Raw genomic sequence first — 15,843 nt, forward strand, 5'->3', positions numbered from 1 at the left:
GTGTATGGATGAGGGAGGGTCACAGCACATGCTCAGTCCTGTCAGTGTGAGGGGGAAGTTTCTGCGTTCTGCGTGAAGGCTTAGGTCATAGCACACGCTCAGTGAAAGCTCTATGAGGTCTCTCAGACTGCATGTGCCTCCATTTTGAGTTGTTAGAGTAGAAAAGGGCAGAGTTTGAGCAGTAAGAGAGGTTCAGGGAGGCAGCTAGATTCACCAGAGCCTCTGTTAGTCATGGACGATCCATTCAGCCCCTGCAGGTAGGCTAATCTTCCTCTGGCCTCACTGAGACAGGGATGGTTTTTGCTGCTGTTTCTCACTTTGAAGATGTTTATGAATCATTTCATCATTCATAGTGCATGTTCCTGAGAGCCTTTAATTCAGCCCCGGTTGGCCATGTAGGTGGTGTTGCCAGGCGTGAAATCAGAGCTAAGGATGGGGTCTACCCGGAGATGCATTAAAGCAAATGGGGAACCTTGTGGGTCCCTCTGTCCCTGTCCTCTTCCCCTTTCTCTCGTCTCTTCCTCTGGGTGTAGTTTTAACCTACGTCTTGCTGGGTGCCCTGTGCTGAGCTTGCTTGCCTTCAAGCACCTGCAGAGCAAACCTGCAGGCTGCCGCGTTAGGAACACCTGGGCCCGGAGCAGCTCTGTTTGGATGTTTTAGGAAGGGTGGTAGGTGGGCAGCTATTGGTTGCTTTGAAGGTGGGTGGAACCTGTTTTGATTGAGAGCCTGTTTGCCAGAGCAAATTATAATTCTTGTCATCTTTTTGTGACATCTGAAAATGAAATCGTGCACACGTTTTGACGTATGCAGGGGACAGTTGCGGATTATGGTTGCAACAGTATCAGCTTAAAATGGATTTTTTAAAGAAATGAAAAGTTATGTCAGACCACTTTGTACTGTCCAGTGCTCCAAAAGGAAGCAATCCTTTCTTTCTTGTGGAGCTTATGGAAAATTTCTTGGCAATTAAAAAAAATGTATGCAGCGACATGTGTGTTAGCAGTTGAAGTTCCAGGTATTTTGTTTACTTATTTTGTTTTGGCAGAGGAGGATGGCACTTGTGTGTGTGTATTTTGTTGTGCGACCTGCGGATTCTGTAGGAGAGGAGTAAAGAGAGGAGTTGACGCCTATTGAAGTGGAGGCACTGACCAGGCCAGGTTCTGTCCTCACAGCTTGATGGGGATGGACACTAGTCTTTTCTGGGAGCAGAAATTCTGTTTTTTGTGTGTGTCCTGTTTGCAGATGAGGCTCAGAAAGATGGCTGTCACTATGGTCAACTTAGGGAGCCTACCTAAGTTGAAGTCTTACCCCGTAAATACTAAGTGAAGTGTTTAAATTGTATTAGTTGTTCCTCTTTCTTTTGAGAAGGTTGGGGAAAAACTGAAGTGACACTTAAGTTTTGTGCATTTGTGGGGATGAAGGGAAGCCAACTATAGATGAATGTGCAACTGAAAAACTCATGGGATGACCCAGGGAGAAATTCTTCATGTAGAGAAAAAGTGACAAGAGGAGGCCCTTGATTTTGATGGAAAGTTTTGGGAAAGCTAATAGTGCATTCTAGACACTGAAAGTATGGCTGAAGTGGGATCTGGCTCCTAGCAGGTTAAGTTTTAGGATTGCAATTAAGCACGTGGATTATACAGGAGTAATATAGGGTTAGCACATTTATTACTGGTTTTTAATCTTTTTTTTTTATTCAAGTGAGAGCTGGCTTCCTAGTATGATTTTATTTACTTATTTTTTTCTATTCTGATTATATTGATTTGAACATTGCATTTGGGAGTTTGGAGCAGATACCCACTTTCCCCGAACCAGACGGTGGTGCTTTTGGAAGGTGTCTTCTTCATTCTGTTAGAAGCACATGTCCTCTTCTAAGTCTACAGCTGTCCTTCCTTTAGAGAAACTGGGCATTGAGGACTTGTTGGTCATTCACATGTGGGATCCTTGCAGGACTAAAGGTTCAGGTTTATTTAAAAAAACCCATTACTTGAATTAGGTGAACACTTATTGGGAAAACAGTTGTGGAACTACCTTTCTGTTCTAGGATCTTTCTTTCTTCTCAAACTTTTTTATTTTATTTTACATTTAGCAAATAAAATGTGAACAGGAACTTCTACTTATAGCTGAATCAACTCTGGTCAGGTTCTTCCCCCTTGTCTGGCTGGCTGGGTCTGGCCTCATACAAATATGTATTTGTGGAGCTTGAGCGCAGCTACCTGTTTAGATGGTGAGGACTTAATAGTTACTATGGTGATCTATGGGAACGGAACCCTTTGTTGTTAAGAGTCCAGTGTCTATGTTTCAAATCCAATAAAGTCACCAGAGCTAAATCTTGGGTGATATGTGTTTGTTCTATATGTTCCTGTCTTGGGAAAAAACATATTTTGGGAATGTTATTTGCTGGCCAGTCATCTTCTGGTTTCGGGTTGTATGCTTGCTTGTCTGGTGGTAGAGACGAAGGAACAGCACATGGAAAGCTACTCTCTTGGTTAGTGAAGTTGTCTAGGGTCCGTGTTGCCTGGACGTTGAAAACATGCTAGTTAGTTTCATTTTAGCTCATTGCCCCTCCTGTTGTACTTGACAGTATCAGACTGAGATCGAAAACAATATTTTCTATTGAATGTGGTCATAAATCTCCTCCCAAACTGGTAATCATCTGTGTTGAGTAGTTTCTGTTAGAGGAGGATACAAGTTCTTGAACATATCTTTAAAGCAAATTTGAAAGAAAGCTAACCTAGTCTCATGATATATACTCTACTACTTTTGGTCTAAGCTAAAATAGTTTATTCAAGTTCATTGGGGTTATTAGACATTATTTCTAATGTTCAGAATTATTTGATCTATACATTTATTTGTCACCATTTGGTTGATTGTCTAGATTCTAAGCTTTGGGGCATGGACCATGTCTGTTTTTTAGCCTCAGTTCCCAGGAGAGTGCCTGACAAATGGGCCTCCAGCCTAAATACGTTGCATAAATGAGTGGCATCTATGGTAAGAGAACAGACTAGATTTGGAGTTAGAGGTACGGTTCACATTCCACCTAATAAGTGACATTGGACCAGCTGTGACATTGGATAAATTCCTTCCCTCCCCTGAACCTCAGTTTTCTCCTGGGTAATATGGAGACAAATAATAGTTCTTACAGTTGTTATTAAGATTGGATGAAAACTATGAAAGTGTTTGACATATAGTTGCTCAGTGTATTATTGTTATTAATTCAAAGGCCAACTCTACAATCTTTTGTAGTATGGTTCTCTCAAAAACCTATTTAATGAAAACAATGCTAAGAATTATGTTAGGAATTAATGGTAAGTTAAGTTAGTGACCAATATGTTTAACCACCATTTACTGATCTCCGTTTTTTCTTATGCTCTTTGGGTGTTTATAGTTTTCTTTACACTTCTTGAATATCTTTGTAGAGAAGCTTTACTTCCATATTGCATAGCATTTGGTGTGTTCAGCATTCAATGTTGTTCTTTTCTTACCACTTTCTCTAATAGAGTGTGTGTGTGTGTGTGTGTGTGTGTGTGTGTGTGTGTGTGTACTAATGCTTGTGTTGCCACCAGAGGTGCTGCTAGACTTCCTCCCCACCCCCAGTAGGTTCACCACTGCAGTGAAGAATAAGTCTATGGTCATATTTTTATAGCATTTTTCAGAGGCTTCCCAGTAGGAACAAAGTGACATTTAGACGTTACTGTAGAACTACTGATTTGGTCCAAAGTCTCTCATTTTCTGGGGACACTCCATTTCTGTTCATTATAAAGTTTAATTTCAATATGTAAAAAATTAGCAACATTTCTGGTCAAGAGATTGGCTTAATCTTCAAATACTGCTGCTTTGTAAATTATTTTCAATAACTGGGATTTTAAAAATAATTTTGTTTTCTAAAGCATCAGATATGTATGTGCGTGCAGCTTTGTGTTGGGCTGTGATCCTTACAGCCATTTCCTTCTTGGCAGCCAGTGATGACAGTGAAACCCAGAAGGAACTTGAGGTGGGATGCAGTCATGTGCGGGCACGGCATGTTGCTGCGTAGTGGCCGAGGCCAGACAAGACATTTAGACAGTGGAGTAGAGTCATTGTAGCACTTTGAAACCAGATTCTTCCTTACATGTTGTTTAACTTTTTTTAAAATCACTTTTTATGATATTAAATATTGTGTAGAGGCCATGTTTACTGCATCTTTTTGTCAGCATGGAAATTCTTCCTAGTCCTCGGCCAATGCCTAAATTCGTAGCCTGGAATCTGAATGATACATAGGGGTCCCTATGGATAGCTGCTTCTATGGCCTGGAATCCTCTGTCATTAACTTAAGGTAATCCCGCAAAAGAGCGCCTTTATCTCCTCAAGTCTTGGTTTCTTCTGTTAAGCTGGAGGGCTGGATTGGAGGGCCACTAAGGGACTTCATCAGAGAATATTGTGATCCTGGTTCTTGGAGGAGTTCCTGTCTTGGTCGTTGCATTTGTGTGTGAATTTTGGAACATTAACTCTTTCAGCTGTTGACTCTCTTTTTCTTTCGATGTTTTTGAATGAAGACTGAATTTTGTTTCTGCTGGGCACTTTATCAGACCTGTTTCAGATTAATTTTGCTTGGAGGGCTAGCCTTCAGTTACAAGTGACTTGATTGGATTTTGTAACAAAATGTTTAGTTGCTATCGGTGGCTAAATAATAATTTAGTTAAAAATTTGGAGTCATTTATTCATTTAAAATATATTTAGTGAGTGCCAGTGGGCTCTGGGGATATAATGAGGAGCAAAAAACAGACTTGGTTCCTATCCACATGGTGCTTTTCATCTAAAGCGCAAGGCATCCATTGAAAGAAATAATTACACAAAATAAATATAAAATCATGCCTGTGATAAGGGCTGAAGGATAGAGAGGTATTGCTTTGGGAACTCCTAAGGGAGGAATTAGCTTCGTTTCTCACTGCCAGCGCTGCAGCTAATAATAGTAATGACTGCTGTGCAGCAGGAGCTGCGCTGCTTCCTTCCATAGATCAGTGTTGATTTCGATAGCCATCTTGCAAATTTAGTCGCTAAGAACTTTGTTTTCTAGATGAGGAAACTAAGGTTCAAAGATTGAATTAAGTCTTCACAGTCACACTTGGAGCTAACAAAACCTTGGTACTAAAATTTTAATCCACGTTCATTTGACTCTGAAGTCTGTGTTCTTCCCCTGCACCTGAGCATCTAGACTCAGGCGTGTCTACCAGCTCCTCCCTCCCAGTAGTAGGGTGCCAAAGTCATGGGGCGTCCTGGTAGGATGTACGAAGCATGGTGGTTTTATTCAGATTTAGGGAAAATATTTTCTATCTTAAAATGGATGAGAATATGTTCTGGAATAGAATATAAAATTTACATGATTTTTTAAGATACTATGTTAGACTTTAAAGAAATCACAGACTTGCTAAAGACTCCTTCAGAAATATGTGTTCATGTTGGACAAATCTGAGAAACCTTGTATACTATTCCAGTCTTCCTCCTCATTAGCCTTATTTTTAAAAAATATATTTTTATTGATTTCAGAGAGGAATGGAGAGGTAGAGATAGATAGAAACATCAATGAGGAGAGAGAATCATTGATCGGCTGCCTCCTGCACATCCCACACTGGGGATCGAGCCTGCAACCCAGCCATGTGCCCTGACCGGGAATTGAACGTGACTTCCTGGTTCATAGGTTGACACTCAGCCACTGAGCCACTGTGGCCGGGCATTAGTGTCATTTTTATGCCTGCCCACAACCCTTCTAAAAAGAAGAAACTCTGCCTGGCCCAAGTGGCTCTGAGGTTGAGCATCGACCTATGAACCAGGAGGTCACTGGTTCGATTCCCAGTCAGGGCACATGCCCGGGTTGTGGTCTCCATCCCCAGTGTGGGGCATGCAGAAGGCAGGCGATCCATGATTCTCTGTCATCATTGATGTTTCTATCTCTCTGTCCTTCTCCCTTCCTCTCTGAAATCAATTTTCAAAAAATAAATTTAAAAATAAATAAATAAATAAATAAATAAATAAATAAGAAGAAATTCTGATAAATTGCCTTACTATTTTCCTAAAATTTGGTGTATTTATTTCTGACCCACAGTCCATTTCTGTTGTCACTTTCTGAATTAGGTAGTGGAATTTCTGGTCTTTTTGTTGATTTCGTGTCAGTCTTCCTGCTTAACTCAACACACTGTAGAAAAGATAAGAAAGATCTCTCTGTGCCTTGCCATCTGAAGGACAGGTAAAGGAACATCGCACGGTGTTTCATTCTCACATGACATCAGCCACAGGGCAGGGGGCTGACTTGAGAGTTATCAGGCCTTTGGGAATGCACCAAAGGCCACACTGCTATTACATTGTGTTTGGGGTGGGGCCCATGTCTGAGTTATGATGGGAAGTCATGCCAGCTCCTCCAGAAGGCCTCTGTTCTACTACTCATGTCATTTCCCTTGAACCCCATGTCCATGTCCCTCTTCTTCCCCTATGGACTCAAGTCCTTGTCTCAAGCATTTACCATGCTCATCTCTCTATATATAAAGAGCCAGGGTCCATAACTTCCAAAATGACCTAAAGGACGACCGAACGCCAGGCTGCGTGCGCAGCAGGCTTGGGTGGTCGGGGACTGGCAAGCAGGCTGAACTGCTGACCTCTCAGAGAGAGAGAGAGAGAGAGAGAGAGAGAGAGAGAGAGGTGGGCTGATCAGCAGCTGCTGGCAAGGTCTGGAGAGAGAAGCAGGGTCTGATCTGCAGCCTCCATGGCAGCTTCTGATCAGCCCTTGCCTCTCTCTTCCTCTGGGCCTTGCCAGCAGCTGTGCCCCCCCGCCCCTCTCTCTCTCTCTCTCTCTCTCTCCGAGAGGTCAGCAGTTCATCCTGCTCGCCAGCAGCCTGGGGTGGCTGCTGATCAGCCCCACTTCTCTGATCAGGCCCAGAGATAGGCTCAGAGATGCTGACTGGCATAGAAACTGACCAATCAGAACCAAATCTGGGTGAACTGCGAGGAGCCAATGGCTGCCTAGGAGGCAGAGCTTTTGATGCTGACTGGCATAGAAACCAACCAATCAGAACCAAAGCTGGGTGAACTGTGAAGGCAGAACCTAAGGTGGGGGCTGAGGAGGGGTTTTAAGGGCAACAGCTGTTTGGTGTAAGGTGTAAGAAAGCGGTTCAATTTTTTAATGACCGGTTTGGCAGTATAGTGCATATGGCTGGCTATTAGTCCAGGTCTAGGGATTATGTATTTTTGTCTGCCAAGAGCATCTCCTCTTGCTGAAAAAGGCCCCCTCACCCCCATTTAAGCAATCCTCCTATATAATCTATCTATACTAATAAAAGGGTAATATGCTAATTAGACTGGATCGACCAGCCATCTTCCGGACGTCCGATTTCCTATAGGACAAAGCCAGGGTGGTGGGGGCCAAGGCAGAGGCAGTTAGGGGCGATCAGGCCGGCATGGGAGGGCAGTTGGGGGTGAGATCAGGCCAGCAGGGGAGGGCCGTTGGGGGCAACCAGGCTGGCAGGGGAGAGCAGTTAGGGGCGATCAGGCAGGCAGGCAGAGGCAGTTAGGGGCGATCAGGCAGGCAGGCAGAGGCAGTTAGGGGCAATCAGGCAGGCAGGCAGAGGCAGATAGGGGCCATCAGGCAGGCAGGCAGGCAGGTGAGCAGTTAGGACCCAGTGGTCCCAGATTGGGAGAGGGATGTCCGACTGCCACAGGGATTGGGCCTAAACCGGCAGTCGGACATCCCCCAAGGGGTCCCCGATTGGAGAGGTGCAGGCTGGGCTGAGGGAACCCACCCCCACCCACCACCCCGCACGAATTTCGTGCACCGGGCAACTAGTGTAGAGATATTTCGGTGCCATCCCCTCTCATTAGGATGAAGAAGTGATTCTGTCCAGGCAGGCTCCCTTTCCAGCTAACAGGCTCTTCCCAAGGAGCCCTCTCAGGTCTGCCAGCCAGCCTTCTCATCTCTTTGTATAGATGCGGCTCCCTTTTTGATATTCAGTTGCAGGCTTCCTGCTCCTTTCTGTCCATTCCCTGTTTACTTCTTAGACTAAAATGTTTCCATGGTAACAGGTTACTTTTCAAAGGGAACATCTTGTCATTTTATTTAATCCACTGCAGCTGAAGAGGCCTGAAATATTAAGTTGTAGTTGCCATGGATACTGCTTTGTTACATTGGTTTCTTTTGTATCCGATTTTATAAACAATGAATTTCTCCCCCCCCCCCCTTTTTTTTTTAATACTCAAGGAGTACACACAATGACTTACCATTATTCTTATAATTTGGCTTCTGGGACTATTATTTCATATTCCAAAGTGAAGATTTGTAGAATAATGAGAACTGAGTCTCAGTTGTTTTGAAAAACATATATTATTTACATTAGCCGCACAGAGAAATTTCTCCTTACTGGTGAGGATGGTGACAATTTTTTTTTTTAAGTATGATTCACAGTTAAGGATTTCTCAAAAAGGATGACCCATACTAGAAATCCTTTAGTAAACACAGAGAAGAAAGAAATATGTGACGAGTTAATTCCTGAACCTCATTGCTCATTAACTATGGCATTCTTTCTTTACTTACTGTCCAGCTGTCTATGGTATATTTTGGGGGATTCTATTTGTCATTCAATCAGCTTTTCTAATGTCTGGCTTTCTTTCTTATCCCTAGTTTGCCTGTAATGATGTACTCAGCTAACCTCTTCTTTTGACTTTTTAAAAACTTGGAATTTTTTAGGTGCACAGGCGGTTGCTATGCTGCCCTGCACCCGTCTCTCACTTCCCCCCAATAGGTACATTATATGATGTAGGGCAATACCAATACTTAGACATCGGCATCAGTACAGTCGGCACCACCATAATGCCATTTCATCGCAAGCGTAGCTTTGTGTAACCACCACCATAATGTTGATCTATCTGGTCCATCATAGATTTTCCTACCCTCTCCTTCACCATTCCTAACACCTTGTCACCACTAATCTGTTCGCCACCTCTGTAATTTTGCCATTGTCATAATGGTACATAAATTGGCCTTTAACTTTGATAGGTTTTCTTTTCTAACATGATTTTCAAACTTTAAAAAAAACCCACCTCTTTTTTATTATTTTGTCTTTAAATTAGAGAAGAGGATATGGCTTCTCATACTGGTTCTTTTGGTTTGGAAGTAGTTGTACAATTTTGGTTCTGTAACTTAACACTCTGCCATATGGGACTGTGATTGGAAGTTCTGACTTTGGCATTAACTAAACTTGAGTTCCAATCCTGGTTTTTTATTATCTGTGTAATCTTTGTCAATTTCTTAACCTCTCTTAGGTTCAGTTTCCTTATCTGGACAGGTAACAGTAACCCTACCTTACAAGGTCATCCTTAAGATTAGATAAGAAAACATATGGAATTTGCTTAGCTTTACTTGGCTTGTGTTTACCATATAATTGTAAGATATCTAAATTTAAGATACTGTAGAAAAAGCCTGCGGCAAGGATAAAGGTGTACAGAGGTGTGTCCTGCATTATCCTGGGGTGTGATTTCATATGTACGGTAGTATCCCTCATCTGGCTTTCCTGGGATTTACACTGTCCTTGGTCTAGATTTTCCTTCCTAATCCACCTTGGCTTTGCAGGTACCCACTGTGTTAATTAAGCAATGCTGTATATCAAGCAGAAACCTGTATGTAGCTCTGTTGTTTAAACACAAGATAGAATGAGATCTGGATCTCTGTAAATATCACTACTAATACTTACATTACTTTCAAGATATGAATTAAATAAATTAATATATAAAAGTAGATAATACTGTAGAGCGCTCAGTTGTTAGCTATTGTGCTACGAATAGACAGATAACCCTGGAATCTTCTGGATTAGGGGCCTTTTCAATTTTAGCCTTCAATATTTTCTAAAGTTCAGAATGTTTCTCGAAGTGTGGTTTGTGGACCCCATCATAAATTTTATCAAATCCCAACCCTTGAAGTCTGTCTTTGGAATGTTCTTGGGGCAGAAATGGGAAGTGACACCAAAGACTTCTGTTGCGTACCAAAGGACATGGGCTGTTTGTTTAGAAGCTTACATCGCCACTTTTTCACAGCACAGCATTTTTATTGGAAAGAATGGACACAGGCTGTAGGGTGGGGAAGGCCTGAGGTGGGGCAGGGCGGGAACTGGGTGGAGGGGGACAATGTGTGTGGGGGCTTCTGTAATACTCTCAACAATAAAGATTAAAAAAAAAAAAAGAAAAACAGACAAACTGATTGTTAAGGCTTGGGTAACTGGCAGACACTTTATTGAAAGTGGAGGAAGTAGACCTGCCATTTCAAGGAAGACAACTGATAGTGTTTGCCAATGCTAAGGTTTAAGCTTCAGAGTAAAAATTAGGGTTTTGAAAAACTGGACCCACCACTTTGAGCTTGACAGCTTCTGTGAACCCACAAGCTTGAAAATAAATAAATAAAATAGTCCAAAAGCTCAGTGATAAGGTTTTAGATTCATAATGTGCAAAAACCTTTAAGAAACAATTACTTGTTGAGTTTTGGTGTAGTATCAAAAAGAATCTCCATAGTTACCGAAAATGTGTTAAAATATTCTTTGTTTTTCCAGTTATATATCTGTATGAGGCTAGATTTTCCTCACATTCTTTAACCAAGGCATGTTGCAACAGATTGAATGTAGAAACAGACAGGAGAATGCAGCTGTCTTCCATTAAAGAGATTTGTAAAAATGTAAAAGAATGCCTTTATTTTCACTGTCCTTTTGTGTGTGAGTACAGTCCTGTTTCATAAAAAAACGTTATGCATGTTAATATGTAATGAGCTTATTGCTTTAAATGAATCAATAAATATTTTGAAATTTCTCAAAAATACTACTGTTAACGTAAAAAAAAATATTCAAACCTGTAAAGAATTTTGTTTTCATGAGTTTATTTGAACTAAACTGTCAACAACTGCTGGGAAGCAGAATCTCAACGTATTGAGACAGTGCTGCGGAGAATCGCAGCTTTTCACCTTGTTTTATACATTACAGTCAAAGAAGGAGATATAAGTGGGTTACCTGAAATGCATTGGTGATAGATTAGAGAGGCGGGAGAAAGCAAAGGGGGGGCGGGCTCTGGGATTGGATAATAAGTAAAATGATAGACACATATTTTACATAGGTGGGTGGGTACAGAATAGTTAACAGTAACAATTAACAAGATAACTAACGATGAAAGGGGAGATGTGGGGGCGGGGGAGGATTTGTGGTCTCTCTGCCCTGGCGCCATTGTTGTGCCCCGAGGGGTCCAGAAAAAGGGAAGTTGTAAGTTACCCTGATGTTCCACAGGTATGTCATCTTAGATGCAAAAAGACAAGAGGCCCAGTAAAGATCGAAGCTGATCTTTGTCAGGGAAGATCCTGGCCTGGGACATGACTACCCACTGTAAACTGCTTTTAATTAAAAGGTTGAGTTTCAGACCATCCTTTGTGGTGACTTTAGGTCTCTTGAGTTTGCAAGGCCGCCACGCAGGCCTCCCCTGAGTGAGTCAGGTTAGCATGTGGCCCTTGTTCGTCCACACTACTTACTTGAGATGCTCAATAATTTGAAGAATGTAAAGGGGCTTTAAAATATATATATGTTTTTGTTAATTTTAGAGAGAAAGGGAGAGGGAGAGAGAGAGAAACATGGATTGGCTGCCTCCTGCATGCTCCCTATGGGGATTGGGCTCACAACCCAACATGTGCTCACCTGACTGGGAATCGAACCCATGACCTCTTGGTGCGTGGGACAATGCTCAGCCAACTGAGCCACACTGGCTGGGCAATGTAAAGGGGCTTTTTATGAAGATGGCACTGAATTGAATAAGGAAGCTGCCCCGCCCAAAGTCAAACCCAAAGCAAAGGCTTTGAAGGCAAAGAAAGCAGTGCTGAAAGGCGTCCATAGCCACACAAAGAAAGGTCCGCAGGTCACCCACCGTCTTAAGACCAAAGAGGCTCCGACGGCAGCGTAGATGTCCTCGGAAGAGCACTCCCAGGAGAAACAAGCTTGACCACGCTACCACCATCAGATTCTCCCTTCCCACGTCAGCCGGGACGAAGATGGAAGACAACAGTATACTTGTGTTCCTTGTGGATGTGAAGGCCAACAAGCACCAGATCAGACAGGCTGTGAAGAAGCTCGGTGGCATTGACATGGCCAAGGTCAACACCCCGATCAGGCCTGATGGAGACCTAAAGTCACCACAAAGGGTGGTCTGAATCTCAAACCTTTTAATTAAAAAGCAGTTTATAGTGGGTAGTCATGTCCTAGGTCAGTATCTTTCCTGACAAAGATCATGTTTGACTGATGCTTTGGATGTTGGCAACAAAATTGGGATCATCTAAACTGAGTCCAGCTGGTTCATTCTAAATATAAAAATTTTGTACTGTTAAAAAGAAAAAAGGAGTGTAAAGGGTTCTGAGACCAGAAAGTCTGAGCATATGATTATTGAGTGTTTTCTGCAAGCTGTCAGTATTACATTTAAATAATAATTCCTGGTGGTTTTTGTCAAGTTTTACATCTTAGTAGTCCAGAGATATTTATGCAGCCAAGGAACTTGTAATTTGTCCTGAATGCTTAATAATGCCAGGCAGGGGCTGTATTAGACTCGGGGGGCTAGAGGGAGAGATTTTAAAAAGTGAATGAAATCTCAGTTCTTGTACTCTAGAAGCTGACAGTCCCAGAGTGGCTGGAGGTAGGAAATGTCCACATAGCGGACTGTCATCCTCTAACAGTGCGGCGTGAGCCACAAAAGGAACATTCGGGAAGAAGGGAGCAGTGAGGCAGCGGGAGGAATGTTGGATTGAATGTAGAGTTTGGATGCTGTCAAAGGAGGGAGGATGGGGATGGTTCTGTGGACTCAGAGCAGCTGGATACTGGCAGCTTCCCATGAAGCCTACTTCTTGTCTTTCATCGTTAGTTCATATTCTGACAATTTTTCTGTCGGATGCAGCCCGTTTTCTCTAATGGGTTGTGTTGCTATCTTTTTATCTTGGACCTAAAAAATATTTCTGCCATTTATTCTATATTTGGGAGTTCCTGGATATGGTAGCTAATGTCAATGTCTGCTTACCTAGGATCCTAACCTGCTCAATAATAATTGTTGAGTCTCTTAGTGTGAAATCCTAATATTTGAAAGTTGCATATGATAAAGACATGCTTTTGTTGCCCTGGCTGGTTTGGCTCAGTGGTTAGAGTGTTAACCTGCAGACTGAAGGATCTTGGGTTTGATTCCTGTTCAAGGGCACATACCTTGGTTGCAGGTTCCCCAGGCCTGGAAGAGGCGCATACGGGAGGCAACAAATTGATGTGTCTCTCGTGTCAATGTTTTCTCTCTCCACTTCTCCCCTCTCCCTCCCTTCTACTCTCTCTGGAAATCAGTGGGGAAAAAAGTATCCTCAGGTGAGGATTTAAAAAAAATGCTTTTGTTGTAAAAATCTATTTTTAAATGTTTTTAACAGGTTCTTTGTTTTAGCCTTATTTTGTACTTTTTACCTACTCACCTTACAGTAACCTTCATGGATGTAATCATAAAAGAGAAAAAACGTTTTCAATTTAGACCCTTAAGATACCCCAACACACTTTTTTGCCTCACTTGTATCATTATTAGCAGTGTGAATAATGATTAGCTCCATTTTTACACAGATAAGCAAGATATAAGTTATTCTATTCAATAAGGTATTTGGGGGTTTGTTTTTATTGTGGTACTTTTTTTAAAGCTAAATATGATATTGATTTATTGAAAGAAAATAAAAACACAGAAAATAAAAAGAGAAGAGGCATTAAAATAAAATGACCCAGGAATGTTTGTCTTAGAATTATGAAGGCCTTAGCAGTGTATGTCGCAGTAACGGGGAAATGCTTTCATGAGCGACCACTTGAGAAGCTTGGCCTGACACAGACATTTTAGAACAACCTGAGGGTTGAGCTGTGGGTACAGATTGCTGGGCGGGCTATGGCTGAAGCTTTCTGAGATGATACATTTTGGCTCAACTTACATGTAGGCAAGCAAGCATTTGCAAAGTATTTAGAAATAAAGGAGGGAGCTTTGGGCAGCTAGTTTTCCTCAGAGCTAGTTACGATTCCGATTATAAACAAAGGGACAAGTCAGAAGGGAAATTGTAAGGCTGGCTGCTTGTTTTTCTTAAAGCAGTACTGGTGATTAAATAGCCTTCTGGCCTGTTAGTTCTTCTGCATACCTTTCTACACAGCTTCTTGTGATTCCTACGGAAACCTGCTAGAACAATCTACCTTCTAGCTTCTGTTCCCCAACATGCCATTCGCCTACTGAAGGCACTAAACTGTCAGATGGGGCTTACATTTTACAGGCGGCACTTCACGCACGTTCTCTTCCCACCACGTCCCTCCCTTTCGCCTGTGGCCTCTGCAGGCCTCCCCCCCCCCCCCCCCCCCCCCTCCGGGAATCAGTCCTGTTGTGCTTGTCCTTCAGAGGTCTTTTTGGAACTCAGCTGTTTCTTGGACTTTTCCTGAAGCCTGCCTAATTTTGGCCACTCCCCTTATCAGTTTTAATACTCTTGTTTCTCCTGAAATGTTTTGTGCTCATGGATAAATGCTACCTCCCCCGGCAGGCGGGCTGTAAGCTCATAAGTCCTGGGACACACATCTTTCCTTTTTGTTACTTGTCTCTCCTTTGTCATACCTGCGGCCACCTTTGCCAAAATAAGACTGTGCTTCTCCCCGGGCCTCTGCTGTCTGCACCTCCCTCCACGGTGCACCCAGTAAAGGCCGAGTGCAAGGCCTGGGACAAGAAAAGATACTCAATATTTCATAAAGGAGTGGAGAGAGGAAGCTCCCCACACTTTTGTGGGAGTGTGGAGTGAAATGGGAGGACATCAAAAGGCTGATTGGAAACAGTGGTTTTTAAAAGGACGGCGTAGAGTGCTCGCCGCGATCATGCCAATTTTCGTGGTGACCACCACCGCGCCCCGCGCCTCGGTGCCGCACGGGCTCCTCCCAGCTCACCCAGCAGCTGGCGCAGGCCACGGGCAGGCCGGCCCGTACATCGCGGTGCACGTGGTCCCGGACCCGCTCAGGACTCCCGGCGGCTCCAGTGAGCCCTGCGCCCTGCAGCCTGCACCGCCCTGCAGCCTGCACCGCCCTGCAGCCTGCACCGCCCTGCAGCCTGCACCGCGTCGGCAAGGTGGGCGGCCCGCAGAGCCGCTCCTTCAAAGGCTGCTGTGCGGCCTCCTGGCCGAGCGCCTGCGCGTCAGCCCGGACAGGATCTACAGCAACCACCGGGACATGAACATGAACGGGCCAACGTGGGCTGGACCGGCTCCACCTTCGCCTGAGGCCCCGCCGGCAGCATTTTCCACCCCGCTCCCAGCGACCCCCACCTCCTGGTCAGGAGAAATAAACTGTTTGGAAACCAAAAAAAAAAAAAAAAAAAAAAAAGAATGGCATAGACCAAAATGAGACAAGCCCTTTCACCTCAAAGACCTGCTGGGCTCATTCCCTCACATCTTTTTCATCTCTGCTCAAGTTTTACTTTATTTTGTTGTTTTTTTAATCCTCACCGGAGGATATTTTCCCATTGATTTTTAGAGAGAGTGAAAGAGAGAAACATTGATGAGAGAGAAACACATCGATTGGTTGCCTCCTGCACAAGCCCCGACCAGGGCCCGGGCCGGGCAGGAGCCTGCAACCAAGGTACGTGCCCTTGACTGTAATTGAACCTGGGACCCTTTAGTCCGCAGTCCAACGCTCTATCCACTGAGCCAAACAGGCTAGGGCAAGTTTCACTTTATTAATAAGATCTTTTGTGACTGTCCTGTGTAAATAACTGTAAAAATATTTCATCATTTACCATCTACTTCAGTCCTGGGCCCTTATCATCATCTGACCTATTATT

General features: G+C 43.4%; 1 protein-coding gene and 1 pseudogene across 6 annotated transcripts in view; both read left to right on the forward strand.

Moving 5' to 3' along the window:
- Positions 1 to 15,843, forward strand: part of RERE (arginine-glutamic acid dipeptide repeats) — a 387,530-nt gene that overhangs the window by 257,354 nt on the left and 114,333 nt on the right. Inside the window, exon 1 of one of the 5 annotated variants that reach the window (XM_079776776.1) lies at positions 9 to 257. The exons of the other annotated variants lie outside the window; for them this stretch is intronic. Coding sequence (XP_079632902.1) covers positions 232 to 257 — 26 coding nt within the window. The 5' untranslated portion in view covers positions 9 to 231. Of the gene's footprint in view, positions 1 to 8; positions 258 to 15,843 lie in introns of those variants that run through there. 5 annotated transcript variants of the gene reach the window in all.
- Positions 13,382 to 15,283, forward strand: LOC307102719 (macrophage migration inhibitory factor-like; annotated as a pseudogene). Its single transcript has 2 exons — positions 13,382 to 15,070; positions 15,114 to 15,283. The product of its transcript is annotated as a macrophage migration inhibitory factor-like (transcript).

Source organism: Cnephaeus nilssonii (genome assembly GCF_951640355.1).
Source record: "Cnephaeus nilssonii genome assembly, chromosome: 7".
Lineage (NCBI taxonomy): Eukaryota > Metazoa > Chordata > Mammalia > Chiroptera > Vespertilionidae > Cnephaeus > Cnephaeus nilssonii.